Genomic DNA, 16520 nt, shown 5'->3' on the forward strand with positions numbered 1-16520 from the left:
AAAACCATACATATTAATATATAGAAATTTATGAATGAAAAGAGATGACATTTTTCTTGGACTTTCTTTGAACATTCAGAAAATTGTGCAGCAATCTGTTATAATTTTTTTTCTCATTTACACAATTTATCATCATGGCAATGATTGTAGAATGCATATATCTAAATAATCTTATAAGAATTTTATCATGTTACATCATTCCTTTGTCCAGCTTCACCAATCATATCACACCAACGATTCCCCAACAGAGACTATAAAAAATTTACATTACAAACCATTAGAAAGAAGGCCTATGAACACAGTTAGGGTTAGCTGTGTTAGATATTGTGAATACCAGCTAAATTACAAAAAAAAAATAAAGAATTTCAAGACTAAATTTTTGTTATGTTGCATTACACTTCTTTCACTGTTTTCCCCTAAATCAAAATTTAAAAGGTTAACAAAAATAAGGTAAAAGAGAACTAATGTGTATATATATATATATACACACATATGTGTATAAAAGAAAATATTATCTTTACATTTTAAGACATACCGATTCTTTTCATATGTTGAGTCCTAAATCATTCTGCCAAAAACATTTAAAAATCCAACATTTTCTTTACAGAAGACATATGTACATATTCATTCATGTGAAATATCTTTGCCTCAATATTTAGTTTTTGTCATCATGCTGAATAGTGTACTGATATTTCATTCCTCTCCAAATGGATTTCACTCCACTTCATAATCTATGATTATAGTTTGTTACATATACTGTAAAGTTTGAAACAATTTGAATAGAACTTTTAACACAGTTTTTAGGCTACTACTTTAAAGTCCCCATTATATACTGAATACTTTTCTATGTACTACCCAGAATGCCATACAAATTAATTAACTCTTGACCACATGTAGTGTTTATGCTTCTGTGCCCTGAAGGAAAATATCTAAAGATGATGGAGAATTCTCAGGAGGATGAGATTCATGAACATCATTTCCCAAAGGACAGCAAAATTGTATATTATAAAGTGTTCTCTCTAGGCACTAAATAATTTAATATATGTATAGATATAACTGCTTTTAAAGTATTTCCAAAGAATTAAGTATAATTTCCCTAATATATGATTGTCCTTCCACACATTCATGCTTAGAAATCCCAGATATATAGATAAATATTTGGAAGGAGAAAGAGAAAATATTATTTTATTTTAATTAGTAATAAAGAGTAAGAATATTAGATGGAGAACATGGCTTGTTATAGAAAACATTGTATCTTAGGCTAAATGCATAATTATTAACAATTCAGTCCAGTTCAGTCGCTCAGTCGTGTCTGACTCCTTGTGACCTCATGAATCGCAGCACACCTCCCTGTCCATCACCAACTGCGGGAGTTTACTCAAAATCATGTCCATCAGGTCGGTGATGCCATCCAGCCATCTCATCCTCTGTTGTCCCCTTCTCCTCCTACCCCAATCCCTCCCAGCATCAGGGTCTTTTCCAATGAGTCAACCCACCGCATGAGGTGGCCAAAGTATTGGACTTTCAGCTTCAGCATCAGTCCTTCCAATGAACACCCAGGACTGATCTCCTTTAGGATGGACTGGTTGGATCTCCTTGCAGTCCAAGGGACTCTCAAGAGTCTTCTCCAACACCACAGTTCAAAACCATCAATTGTTCGACACTCAGCTTTCTTCACAGTCCAACTCTCACATCCATACATGACCACTGGAAAAACCATAGCCTTGACTAGACAGACCTTTGTTGGCAAAGTAATGTCTCTGCTTTTTAATATGCTATCCAGGTTGGTTATAACTTTCCTTCCAAGGAGTAAGTGTCTTTTAATTTCATGGCTGCAGTCACCATCTGCAGTGATTTTGGAGCCCCAAAAAATAAAGTCTGACACTGTTTCCACTGTTTTCCCATCTATTGGCCACAAAGTGATGGGACCAGATGCCATGATCTTAGTTTTCTGAATGTTGAGCTTTAAACCAACTTTTTCACTCTCCTCTTTCACTTTCATCAAGAGGCTTTTTAGTTCCTCTTCATTTTCTGCCATAAGGGCGGTGTCAACTGCATACCTGAGGTTATTGATATTTCTCCCAGCAATCTTGATTCCAGCTTGTGCTTCTTCCAGCCCAGCGTTTCTCATGACATACTCTGCATATAAGTTAAATAAGCAGGGTGACAATACAGCCTTGATGTGCTCCTTTCCCTATTTGGAAACAATCTGTTGTTCCATGTCCAGTTTTAACTGTTGCTTCCTGACCTGCATACAGATTTCTCAAGAGGCAGGTCAGGTGGTCTGGTATTCCCATCTCTTGAGGAATATTCCAGAGTTTGTTGTGATCCACACAGTCAAAGGCTTTGGCATAGTCAATAAAGCAGAAGTAAATGCTTTTCTGGAACTCTCCTGATTTTTCAATGGTCCAGTGGATGTTGGCGATTTGATCTCTGGGTCCTCTGCCTTTTCTAAATCTGTCTTGAACATCTGGAAGTTCACAGTTCATGCACTGTTGAAGCCTGGCTTGGAGAATTTTGAGCATTACTTTACTAGCGTGTGAGATGAGTGCAATTGTGCAGTAGTTCAAGCATTCTTTGGCTTTGTCTTTCTTTGGGATTGGAATGAAAACTGACATTTTCCAGTCCTGTGGCCACTGCTGAGTTTTCCAAATTTGCTGGCATATTGCGTGCAGCACTTTCACAGCACCATCTTTCAGGATTTGAAATAGCTCAACTGGAATTCCATCACCTCCACTAACTTTGTTCCTAGTGATGCTTTCTAAGGCCCACTTGACTTCACATTCCAGGATGTCTGGCTCTAGGTGAGTGATCACACCATCGTGATTATCTGGGTCGTGAAGATCTTTTTTGTACAGTTCTTCTGTGTATTCTTGCCACCTCTTCTTAATATCTTCTGCTTCTGTTAGGTCCATACCATTTTTATCCTTTATTAAACCCATCTTTGCATGAAATGTTCCCTTGCTATCTATAATTTTCCTGAAGACATCTCTAGTCTTTCCCATTCTGTTGTTTTCCTCTATTTCTTTGAATTGATCACTGAGGAAGGCTTTCTTATTTGTCCTTGCTATTCTTTGGAACTCTACATTCAGATGGGAATATCTTTCCTTTTCTCCGTTGCTTTTTGCTTTTCTTCTTTTCACAGCTAAAAGAAGAGGTGCAGAGGTCTGACAGAATGTGGCCCACTGGAGAAGGGAATGGCAAACCGCTTCAGCATTCCTGCCTTGAGAAACCCATGAACAGTATGAAAAGGCAAAATGATAGGATACTGAAAGAGGAACTCGCCAGGTCAGTAGGTGCCTAGTATGGTACTGGAGATCAGTGGAGAAATAACTCCAGAAAGAATGAAGGGATGGAGCCAAGGCAAAAACAATGCCCAGGTGTGGATGTGTCTGGTGATAGAAGCAAGGTCCGATGCTGTAAAGAGCAATATTGCATAGGAACCTGGAATGTTAGGTCCACGAATCAAGGCAAATTGGAAGTGGTCAAACAGGAGATGGCAAGAGTGAATGTTGACATTCTAGGAATCAGCGAACTAAGATGGACTGGAATGGGTGAGCTTAACTCAGATGACCATTCTACTGTGTGCAGGAATCCCTAGAAGAAATGGAGTAGCCATCATGGTCAACAAGAGTCCGAAATGCAGTACTTGGATGCAATCTCAAAAAAGACAGAATAATCTCTGTTCATTTCCAAGGCAAACCATTCAATATCACGGTAATCCAAGCCTATGCCCCAAACAGTAATGGTGAAGAAGCTGAAGTTGAACGGTTCTGTGAAGACCTACAAGACCTTTTAGAACTAACACCCAAAAAGGATGTTCTTTTCATTACAGGAGACTAGTGTCAAGAGGCACCTGGAGTAACAGGCAAATTTGGCCTTAGAGTACAGAATGAAGCAGGGCAAAGGCTAATAGAGTTTTGCCAAGAGAATGCACTGGTCATAGCAAACACCCTCTTCCAACAACACAAGAGAAGACTCTACACATGGACATCACCAGATGGTCAACACCGAAATCAGATTGATTATATTCTTTGCAGTCAAAGATGCAATCAGCAAAACAATCAGCAAAAACAAGACCGGCAGCTGACTGTGGCTCAGATCATGAACTCCTTATTGCCCAATTCAGACTTAAACTGAAGAAAGTGGGGAAAACCACTAGACCATTCAGGTATGACCTAAATCAAATCCCTTATGATTATACAGTGAAGTGAGAAATAGATTGAAGGGACTAGATCTGATAGACAGAGTGCCTGATGAACTATGGACGGAGGTTCATGACATTGTACAGGAGACAGGGATTAAGACCATCCCCATGGAAAAGAAATGCAAAAAAGCAAAATGGCTGTCTGAGGAGGCCTTACAAATAGCTGTTAGACTGGGATTTTTAGGAAAGTCACAATGAACATTGTAAGTCATGTAAGATAATAATTTTATGTAGAATACAAACATAGAAGAGATGTAAACACACTCCACATTTCTTGATTTATTTTACTTATAAACTCAGGAATGTCACTAATGTTGTTCACTTCATTGAGAAAACCTCAATCTTTTTGATCATGAGCTTAAAAGCATATTTCACTTGTCTGTTTCTCAGTGTATAAATAAAAGGATTCATCATGGGGGCAACAGAAGTACTGAGCGAGGTATCGCTTTATTTAAAGACACTCTTTGCTTGGCAGAGGGTTTCACATACATGAAGATGCAGCTTCCATAAGAAATGGACACAACCACCATGTGAGAAGAACATGTAGAAAAGGCTTTCCTCCTCTTTGGAGAAGGCATCTTCAGAATAGTTCCAATAATGTTTATGTAGGAGAGAATCACTAACACCAGAGTAACCAGGAGAGTTAAAATGGCCGAGAGAAGCATCATTATTTCTACTTTATCTGTGTCTGTGCAAGAGAGTTGTAATATAGGAGATACATCACAGAAGAAGTGATCTACAGTGTTGGCTGCACAGAAATCAAGCTGGAGACCCACGAGGAGTGGTGGAAAGATTATTATGAAACCAGCCAACCATGATGCAAAGACCTGTAAATTTCACACTCTGTCACTCATGATGGTCATGTAATGCAGGGGTTTGCAGATGGCCACGTAGTGGTCATAGGACATGGCAGCCAGAAGAAAAAATTTGGTTGCACCCAAGAGAATAGTAAAAATAGCTGTGCTGTAAAATTGTTGTAAGAAATGGTCTTATCACCTGTTGCCATACTGACAAGAAATTTGGGGATGCAGATGGTTGTGAATGAGATTTCTAAAAATGAGAAATTTCGAAGAAAGAAATACATGGGTGTCTTGAGGTGTGAATCTAGCAGAGTAAGGGTGATGATGATTAGATTTCCAGTGATGCTCAACAAGTAAGCGAAAAAAAGGAGAAAAAAATAAACACCTGTAATTGTGGATCATTGCTTAGTCCAAGAAGAATAAAGGTTGTTACTGTTGTGTGGTTTCTCATCACTGACTTCTATTTAAAAAAAAAAGAAGGAAAGAAGAATCAAAAAGGAATAATAGCCTATAAAAATTTGCTCATATAATTTTTATTCAAAATTTCACCGAGTGCAATCCATGAGGTTTTTTTTTTTGTTTCCTCAAGTGTCATAAATTCATGTGTTCCCAAAGGAAAACACAGTACAATGATAGTCATATAAAAATAGAAACAAAGAGAAAAAATAGTATTTAACTTGTATTGTTTGTATTTTCAAAGTTTCCAATCTATTTAGTATACATTAAATTATTCACATAACTTTCTTCTTCTTTATTAAAAGAATGATTTATGTTTATACTGATGAAAATACAAAGTAATGAAACTATCTTCTTGGGTCACAGATTCTAAAGCTGCACGGAGCCTCCAAAGATCTTCAGAAAGCTATTTTCTTTTTTCTTTTTTTCAGAAAGCTATTTTCTTAAGAAAGGTTAAGTGTCATTATCTTTATTTTACAGAATGATGATTAATTCTACTCTGCCAAACGTCTCTTTTTGTGTTTATTACAGTTTAAGTAAACTTCATAATTCTGGAAGTCAGATTTCCCCTGAGGTAACTGCCTTTAAAAATTAACAAAACTTGACCTAAATATCCCTACCCTATATAGAGTGGGAATTACTTTTAGCAAACTTCTATAAACTTCAATATTTAAATCGTCATGACCACTTTTAGTTCTGCTTTTCCCACTTTTCCTGAAGATTTGAATTTACTTTCATCTTACTCACTCTGGTTGTGCTCTTTTTTCCGATATTCAGTAGTATATCATCCTGCATGGAGTGTTACATAGCACACTTTACTAAATATCTGCAGGAATGAGCAGGGTTCTAGAGTAAGGTGTTAAAACAGTAAAAGGTGATCTAGACACGCCTGGTGCATCGCCGCTCCATGTGTCTCCCCCTGTCACCATGGCAGCCACTTCTTACTTATTCACCTCTAACCTCATTTCTCTCTGGTTCAATACATGACAATTTGAAACTCTGTTAACCATCTTGTTTTCTTATTTTTTCATCTTCTTCAAGGTTTTATGTCTAGGTCAGGGAGATCTTCTGGAGAAGGAAGTGGCAACCCACTCCAGTATCCTTCCTGGAGAATCCCATTACAGAGGAGCCTGGCAGGCTACAGTCCATGGAGTCACAAAGAACTGACACAGCTAAGCAACTAGGCACACACATTACCCTAACCTTAAATTACAACATTCTAAACAAGTATTCTGAACTACTTGGCAACATTATTTTCTTCCTAATTCCTCAAATAAATTCTTGCTGGATAAAAGTAAAATAGTCGTTGTTTTTAAGCACTATTACAGTGATAGGGAGACTTCCCTGGTAGCTCAGCTGGTAAAGAATCTGCCTGCAATGCAGGAGAGCTGGGTTCAATCTCTGGTTTGGGAAGATCCCCTGGAGGAGGGCATGGCAACCCACTCACTCCAGTATTCTTGCCTGGAGAATCCCCATGGACAGAGGAGCCTGGTGGGCTACAGACCATGGGGTTGCAAAGAGTCGGTCACAACTGACTACTAATCACGTAGTCCCAAGGGCTTCTGTAGCTGCTTTGACAATTTACAGGTACAAAATAAGAGATTCTCTTGTAATATTAAAATTAGACAGTTCTTGAAAGGCTCAAATTCTATTAAATTCAATATTACTGCTTGATAAATAAAAAAATAATTTCCCATGTTCAGTCCAGTGTCATATTCCACGTTATTCACACTGACTCTATGTACTAGAGGAATATGCATTCATGATTATCTGAGGTAAACAAAACATTCATTTAATAAAGAGCATTTCTGAGATTGTTTGATGCTGAGAAGGATGTCTATTGAAAGCCAGCTTCTAGGAAATGAAAGGTTCAAAGATTTCTTATTACAATAGAACAATTGATTCCTTCAGTGTAAGTTTTAAAGCAGTCAATTTAATGTTTACTTTGTGAAAGAAAAATATTTCTAACTGCATGCCATCGTATTTCAACTGATAAACAGGGATCGAATATTTCTTCCAGTTTCATGCAATAAAGTTATTATAATTAAAACAAAAACAGACTTTTCCCCCAAACCTTAATGTCTTTAGTAGCAATTTCATTCTTGACTTTCTTCTTTTGACATGAGTTTCAGGATAGAGGCAATTTCTAATGTTGCCTATCCATCATGTTTTTATATTTTGCCTTAACCCATACTTTTATTTTGCATTTTCATGCAAACAACGTTAGCTTCAGTAATACACACTCAAATGTGTAAATTCAAGGATTTTGTCACAGTAAGAAACTCATTAGTTTCATTTCTTCTCATTTTTTTTTAAGATAGGAAATATTCTCCAATTTATGTTTTATGTAACTTGGAGCATATTTTTCAAGATTAGAACAAAACAAATAGTTCTTTTTCTTTTTTTAAGGTCGTTTAGAAAAAAATGAATAAAAGGAGATTTCAGGCTCCTTTTTATTTTGAAATGGTTCAGTCTTACATGGAAAGCCCAGTTGCTTATTTTGTAGTTTTAAGATTATAGGTGTCATCCTTTTTTAAGCAGTATGTCATGTGTCTCAAGAGGATTAACTGATTTAATTTTAAAGGAAATTTCTCCCTGGAGAATACTGCACAAGATGTTAAGACTATATGAAAAATGATTGAATGGAGAAATTATAATTCATAAGCTCCGTATAGAATATGATAAAAACTTTTTTTTTTTTTTTGAGGCAGCTCTAAGCTGTAAGAGGGCTTCCCTGGTGGCTCAGATGGTAAAGAATTTACCTGCAATGTGGAAGACAAGGGTTCAGTCCCTGGGTTGGGAAGATCTCCTGGAGAAGGGAATGGCAACCCACTCCAGTAGTCTTGCCTGGAGAATCCCATGGACAGAGGAGCCTGATGGGCTACAGCCCACGGGGTTGCAAACAGTTGGACATGACTGAGAGACTACACTTTCACTTTTCACTTTCATAAGCTGCAAGCCATAGGAATTAAAAAAAAAATTACTAAGTTACCCTACCTGTCCATGACAAATATACATTAAAAAAAAAAAGAAAAGTGAAAGGCACCTATCTATTTTCAGTCCAGCAGGAAACATTCTGTATTTAGAAGACAGTGTCTGCTACAACTGCCACTATTCTAATCCAATAAATAATTATCTTCCATCCAGTCTTAATAATAACCTGTAGGAGACTTCTAAATAATCTTTGCTTCCTTCCCTCATCCAATCCATTTTCTACAGAAAAGATAAAAATATGTTCTCTAAAATTTAATTCATATTATCCCATATCTTTGCTAAAATTATGTCCTGAAACCTAATTGAATGGCAAGGTACCAGGGGCCAGCAAAGAATCCTTGGTATAACTTCCTGTCCTCACTTCCTGTCCTATCTTCATGCTTTTCCACTCTTTTCTTATTACATTTCATTCTCGAACTCTTTGTCACCTCTCTCCCTATCTCCGCTCTCACTCCATCACCAAACTCCAGACCTCAGATTATCTTGGGTTGGCCAAAAAGTTCATTCTGAATGAACTTTTTGGCCAACCCAGTATATCTCCATTAAAAAGTCAATTTGCGAGGTAACCATTTGTGAGGAGACGTTTCTCTTCTGATGGATTTTATGTAAAGACTTTTATTATTTATAATTCTGTCAATATTTATTTCTGCATATCATTTCTTCACTTTTAAAATCTGGTTCTCCTACAAAATTCCAGTTGCATCATAGCAGAATCTTGTCTATTATATTTTTCATCCATATAATTTTAGGATCTGGAATAACCCTGGTACTAAGTAGTAACTGAATAAATATATGTGATGAGTTAAAAATTGATTTGATAGGAGAGCTGATGAAGTTTATTCTAAAATTTTGACGAAGATAGAACAGAACAAGAAATAATATGACCAAGCATAGCAACAGGAAATCTAGGTACTAAGTAGTAACTGAATAAATATATGTGATGAATTAAAAATTGAATTATTTTGATAGGAGAGCTGATGAAGTTTATTCTAAAATTTTGACGAAGATAGAACAGAACAAGAAATAATATGACCAAGCATAGCAACAGGAAATCTAGGCAGTAAGAATGGGGGGAATTTAGAGGAGATGGCACAGGGAATTCTACTCAATACTCGGTAATGACCCATGCTTCCAAAAAAAAAAAAAAGTTCACATGCTGCAACAAAAATAAAAGATCCCACGTGCCATAACTAAGACTTGGTACAGCCAAATAAATAAATAAAATTTTAAAGATATTTTAAAAGTGGTTTAATCATTGTGTTATTTTTTCAACCTGAAGTACTACTTTAATGAAATAGGTTTTTTTAAAAAAATTAAAGATATACATAAGCAAAGTTCAAAAAGTGAAAAATTCTGGAACTAAGCCTCCTGCTTCAACCCTCACCTATTGTTAACTCTTGTTCTCCGGAGACTTCGAGTGTTAGTTTTTGCCCCCTTTGATATATATTACTATCTCTTAATAACATTTTCAGTTTAGGCTGTTGGATTTCTAGTAGGAAAAATTAGTTATTTATTTTCTTATATCCTTTACTCCTCCCCTGGGTTGGGAACATGCTCTGGAGAAGGAAATGGAAACCCATTCCAGTACTCTTATTGCCTTCCCCAATGGCTCAGTGGGTAAATAATCTACTTGCAATGCAGGAGACAGAGGAGACTTCCCAGTGTTCTTGCCTGGGTAATCCCATGGACAGAGGAGCCTGGTGGGCTACAGTCTATGGGGTTGCAAGTAATCTGACACAACTTAGAGACTAAATCACCACCACAAAATCATTTCTATTAATATTTCTCATTTTTATTATATTTTTCATACTTTTATAATGATCATCAGTTTTATCTTAATTTACACTATTTTGACAATGAAATTATTTTTCAAGCTGAGCAACATCTTTGTCTACATGCGTTTTCTCTATTTAACAATATTTTGTATGCACAGGGATCAATTTCCATTAAAATATTTGCATAAGTATTTACATAATTTTCAGTATTCCCAACTCAGGCTAGAATCTAGAAGTACAGCTATATCCTCAAAAATAACAAATATATTAGGCAAAGTTTCATCTTCATTTTCTCTTTCCTCAGCATCATCTGTTCTGGAACACTTTTTGCTCCCAGCCATGTCAGTATTGATTGTTTCTAGGTTCGATGCACAACTTTTGTATTGAAATGCCTGTTTCCTATATACACGAAGAACACTTTTACCTTTCTCCTCCTTCCAAGTGTAGTTGCATGTTTGTGGGGTATTTGAAGTTTCTAATATTAGAGTGCCATTCTTTAAGGCAGCGATGACAAAATTATGAGTGCGAAATTTATAAATATGGAATTAGAAACATACATGAATGTTATTTAGAATAAGGAAAATCACAGCAAGCCACACATTAATTAAGCTATTAAAATCATAAAATGCAGAAAGTGAGAATAAGGTCTACTTTACATGGACTTAGTAAACAAGGTCCCACACAGTGAACACAGGGTTGCCACCATCAGGACCAATACAAACCCTGCGAGGGGGCTGGATAAGGGAAAATAAAAATGCTGCAAACCTCTCCTATGGTTTTCAGTTTATTTTTCTTTATTCAACTCTTGCTTCATTGTTGTAAGCATTTGTTTGTGTCCAGAGTTCCAAAATAATTGATTCTGAAATTTTGGCTGGATATGTCTGTATTTTTGTGATGTTACATCCAATAGAAAAATCTGAATGAAATGTTTGGCCAACCCAAGACTACAGGAAAAATTGGATACCCAAATACTATCAAAGCAATTATGATATGTGCTCAAACTATCAAAAGATTAATTTAGTAATCCAGTTCCCAGGAGCCAAGTACAAGCTGATAGCACATTTTGCTGTGCATAATGATCAGGTGATGAAATGGTCTGAACTACAACAGAGTAGTCATAGGACATCAGTTCAGTTCAGTTCAGTCACTCAGCCCTGTCCAATTCTTTGCGACCCCATGAACCGCAGCACACTAGGCCTCCCTGTCCATCACCAACTCCTGGAGTCTACCCAAAGCCATGTCCATCAAGTTGGTGATGCCATCCAACCATCTCATCCTCTGTCATCCCCTTCTCCTCCTGCCCTCAATCTTTCCCAGCATCAGGGTCTTTTCAAATGAGTCAGCTCTTTGCATCAGGTGGCCAAAGTATTGGAGTTTCAGCTTCAACATCAGTCCTTCCAATGAACACCCAGGACTGAGCTCCTTTAGGATGGACTGGTTGGATCTCCTTTCAGTCCAAGGGACTCTCAAGAGTCTTCTCCAACATCACAGTTCAAAAGCATTAATTCTTTGGCACTCAGCTTTCTTTATAGTCCAACTCTCACATCCATACATGACTACTGGAAAAACTATAGCCTCAACAAAGGTCTGTCATAGGATATAGGAACATAAATTTCAGAAGATCCCCAAAAGTGGGAAAAATTAATTAGCTACACTCTAGGAAATTGTTTAGTATTCATCACAGTAGTTACAAAAACTTTAGGAATATATGCTTCAAAAAGAAATTTTGGAAGAAAAATTACATTAAAACTTTTAGGTAGGGATTCAACATTGTAAAGAGGATAAATTCTTGATTTATCTCAAGAATTTATTCTCAACCATCTACTTGTGAAACAGAAACAGGAAAATAACAATTTTCAGTAAAATTTAAACTATCAGTCCAAGTCAAATGAACTCTATTTCCATGATTGATTCTTATTTCCCTTTTGTGAATCTTAGCAAAAGTACACAATAAAGATGATTAAAGTGGCAATAGCAGTGCTTTTTTTTTTTTTTTGAGGTTGACAACCAAAGAAAGGCATATTAGCAGAATTTTAACCATGAGGAAGTATTTTTCCCTGCATAAAATATCACATAATAGCTGAAGTCATATAACAGACACACCTAGAGATTGCTATATTTTAACAGATATTCGCCTCTTTAGGAACTTGTATAGTTCTCGTTGCTAATACATAAATTACCTTATTGTTTACAATTTGATTCCTTACTCTATGGATATTTTAAAGAGTTATTTTAAAGAACATGTTAGTCACTTATAGTGATATCTAAGAAAAAATGACTGAAATACATTTGAAATATTAAAGTCAACTATAATCTATGGTCCAAAGGGCTCCTGTCTACAATAGACTTTTAAATCCATGTTATTTCTATTTCTAAAACACATGTTGGGAGGGGGGATCGGGATGGGGAATACGTGTAAATCTATGGCTGATTCATATCAATGTATGACAAAACCCACTGAAATGTTGTGAAGTAATTAGCCTCCAACTAATAAAAAAAATAAAATAAAACACATGTTATAGTTTTCACAGTCTTCCCTGGTGGCTCAGTTGGTAAATCAACTTGTAAATTGAGGCTGAAAAGGTTTTTTTAAAACATCTCCATGAAGATCTTGCAGTTAAGAGAATTTTATCAATTTTAATAAAACTATTTGAAACATAATAATTATAAATTCTCTGTAAAAACTTGTAGACTATCAATCACACAGAATATGTAATAGGTATATGATTTATGAACATTTTTGCTTTCATCTTATAAAAGAAATTAAGTTGCATTTCAATCAGAAGGGAGCATAACCAAAACATACCCTATAATATGTGGGGTCCACCCCATATTTTCTGTTAGTCGCTGAGTCTGACATGACTTCACTTTCACTTTTCACTTTCATGCATTGGAGAAGGAAATGGCTACCTACTCCAGTGTTCTTGCCTGGAGAATCCCAGGGATGGCAGAGCCTGATGGGCTGCTGTCCATGGGGTCGCACAGAGTTGGACAAGACTGAAGTGACTTAGCAGCAGCAGCAGCAGCAACAATAATATTATCAAACAACCAGATAGTGTTTACCATGTATCAGGTGCTCTCATAAGTTCTTTTCATATATTGCTTATTTTATTCTTCTCTATATTTGATTATGCTAGTTTATTAAATGCATACACTTGCACTACTCAATAGATTTAGCAATCTCACAATTTACTTCTGAGTCACATAAAGCTAGTAGGAAACCACTGCAATAGAGTCTTGCCAGAGGGTCACTGAACTTAGTAACATGAATTTTAAAATATTTGAGTTAGGCTTAAGAAATTAAAAGGCCACTGAAAGAGAAATATTTAAAGGAACTGATGATTCCTGCCCCAAATTCCCTTTACATTTAATGGACACAAACTTTAGGGAATCACAATTAAACTAAAATAGTCAACAGAAGTTGGAAATTTGAGAGGACTTTTAAATTTTATTGAAAATTGACAAAGAATGATTGAGAGTCATTACTGCTTAAAGAAAAAATTGTAAAATTAAAAAAAAAAAACTGGCTAACAAAGACTTAGAGCAACTGATATCATTATATATAAATTGCATATTCAAAGTCAATATATCCTTATGCTAGTGGAAATATGAGATTTTTGAAAAATCAAATTATTTGTTTTGTTTCTCTATGCTATTTCAAGGTGCTTTCATGCCTGAAAGGCCAAATTACCATGTAAGTGGGGACTTTATCATGATGAAAATGTGACTAGAGACTTTTAAGAGGTTAAGATATTGGATTTCAAATTCAAAAGAGTATGAATTCAAATTCTTGGGACTACCTCAGCATAACTCTTTGCCTTTTCAAATTAATTTTCTGATCCTAATTTTTCTTTTACAAAAAATAAATGCAAAAGAAAATCTATCTCTTGGGTTGTTGCAAGTGCATTTGTTAAAGGCAGTGACTTGAAAAATCATGTTAGCTATTACTAACTTTACATTTTTTCGCTTACAATATTGTCAAGCAAAGATTGTTGTTTAAATTCTAATAGCTGATTGTGGTGCTGGAGAACTCTTGAGAGTCCCTTAGACTCCAAGGAGATCAAACCAGTCAATCCTAAAGGAAATCAATCCTGAATATTCATTGGAAGGACTGATGCTGAAGCTGAAGCTCCAATACTTTGGCTATGATATGAAGAGCTGACTCGTTGGAAAAGATCCTGATGCTGGGGAAGAATGAAGGCACAATGAGAAGGGAGCAGCAGAGGATGAGACCATTAGACAGTGTCACCAGCTCAATGGACATGATCTGAGCAACTCCTGGAATACAGTGAAGGACAGGGAGGCCTGGATTCATGAGGTCACAAGGAGTCAGACACAACAACTCAACAACAACAACAACAAATAGCTGATTAATCCAAGTTAATAGCAGATTAGCCAATGATCAAAGAAGTCCAGAAGCATGTTAACAAATATTAAAACTAAGGTAATTTTTTAAAGTAACCTCATTTAAACCCACCACACTTATAAAGAATTTGCACCATGAATTTTTGGCAACTACAAATCTCTACCTTTCATTATCTTATAAAAATTCACTTAAAACACATTACATGATAGTCTTTGCATCACATTAAATGCAGAATATGCAGTGGTTTGTGGCAGATATTTTCATTTACCCTTCATAACTTTTTCCATCCTGATCTGTGCTCCAGAAGGCTGTCCATTTTATTGCACCAATGGACACTCTTGCCCCCTGTCTCAAATTGGTTTGATCAAGAAAAGATACCAGCAGTAGATGTAAGAGAGTCAGAGCAGAATTAGGCTGAGATGGTTGCCTTTCTCTACTAAAGAAAAAAGCTTCCAATGAGGAGCTTTTTCTTAGAGTTTTGGCATTCTCTAAAGCTCCAGTTAATACCTCTTCTCTCTGCCTTTCAGGTCAAGAGACACGGAATTTCCATCATATGAGCTGCTCCACAATTTGTGAATAATCCCTTCATAAAGGAACTCAGTTATCCCAGTCTGAGCTGGGACTCTGACTGAGACACTGAGATTCACCCATCAGAGTAGGTGACCCTGACAAAGTAAGAGCAAATCTTCCACTATTTCAAAGCTTTTGTTCATGGGTGCTGGTGCTTCTACTTTGTCTAGAAAAACTTGACATGATTGAATTCAAAGCACATCTAACTTCTGCAAGACTTTTCGAGTGATCGTTCTCTTGACTGCCCCCTTCACTTCATTGTTCCTTAGGCTGTAGATGATGGGGTTTAACATCGGTGTGATGACAGTGTAGGACAATGACACTAGCTTCTTGCTCTCAGGAGACTGGTTGGATTTGGGCCGTAGGTAGGTCAAGCTGGCTGTTCCATAGAAAAGGGATACCACAATGAGGTGAGATGAACAAGTGGAGAATGCCTTCTGGCGACCGGTAGCAGACGGCATCATCAGAATGGTTTTAATAATGCGAGTGTAGGAGAACAAAATGAGGGAAAAGGGAAACATAATAAATAGTAGTGTGGAGGCGAGTGCTTGCATTTCATACATGGTTGTATCCTCGGTGACTAGTTTCAACACTGGGGGACCATCACAAAAGAAGTGGTCTATGGTGCTTGGTCCACAGAAAGGATGGGCCATCAGCCAAGCTGTCTGTAGCAAAGACACGGGAACACCCGACATCCAAGAACCCACAGCCATCCACAAACACAGGGACCTATCCATTATGACTGAATAGCGGAGAGGATCACAGATGGCCACAAAGCGGTCATAAGCCATCACAGAGAGGAGGAAACATTCGGAGCTGCCAAAGAAGAAAAAGAAGTACATCTGGGTACCACAGCCTACAAAAGAGATGCTTTTCCTTGGGGATACTAGATCTACCAACATCTTTGGCACCATGACCAAGGTGAAGCAAACTTCAAGAAGTGACAAGTTCCTGAGAAAGAAGTACATGGGTGTTTGAAGAGCAGGATCCATACTGGTAACTGTGACAATAAGGAAGTTACCCAACAAAGTGACTGTATAGACGACCAGGAACAAAACAAAGAGGGAAACTTGCATCTCAGGGCTATTTGTAAAACCACGAAGAATAAATTCAGTCACTTGGGTGTGATTTTCACAGGTCATTCTTAGACTAGTTTCTCTCTAATAATCAAAGTATATGTGTCAAAGGATCAAATAATATTCTTTAAATGTATATATAATATCAAATATAATAATAAAATCCATAAATGTATCTTTGTTCTCAATTGTCTTACCACTCTATTTCTCTGAAACAGAATATCTACAATAAGATCAAATCAGAGCAAAGAAATAACTTGCATGAGTACCACTAAT

General features: G+C 36.6%; 1 protein-coding gene and 1 pseudogene across 1 annotated transcript; both read right to left on the minus strand.

The window, feature by feature from the left end:
• Positions 1 to 4525: 4525 nt before the first annotated feature.
• On the minus strand, positions 4526 to 5458 carry LOC122678456 (annotated as a pseudogene).
• Positions 5459 to 15359: 9901 nt separating this feature from the next.
• On the minus strand, positions 15360 to 16310 carry LOC122678472 (olfactory receptor 10A7). The gene has a single exon (XM_043879066.1). The coding sequence runs from the start codon at positions 16308 to 16310 to the stop codon at positions 15360 to 15362; it is 951 nt and encodes a 316-aa protein (XP_043735001.1).
• Between the last annotated feature and the right edge of the window lie 210 nt (positions 16311 to 16520).

Source organism: Cervus elaphus, chromosome 3, assembly GCF_910594005.1.
Source record: "Cervus elaphus chromosome 3, mCerEla1.1, whole genome shotgun sequence".
In the NCBI taxonomy this organism is placed as follows: Eukaryota; Metazoa; Chordata; class Mammalia; order Artiodactyla; family Cervidae; genus Cervus; species Cervus elaphus.

What these genes read in the sequence shown, in the direction of transcription:
- LOC122678472 (XM_043879066.1), bottom strand. Translation starts at nt 16,310, where the DNA reads ATGACCTGTGAAAATCACACCCAAGTGACTGAATTTATTCTTCGTGGT.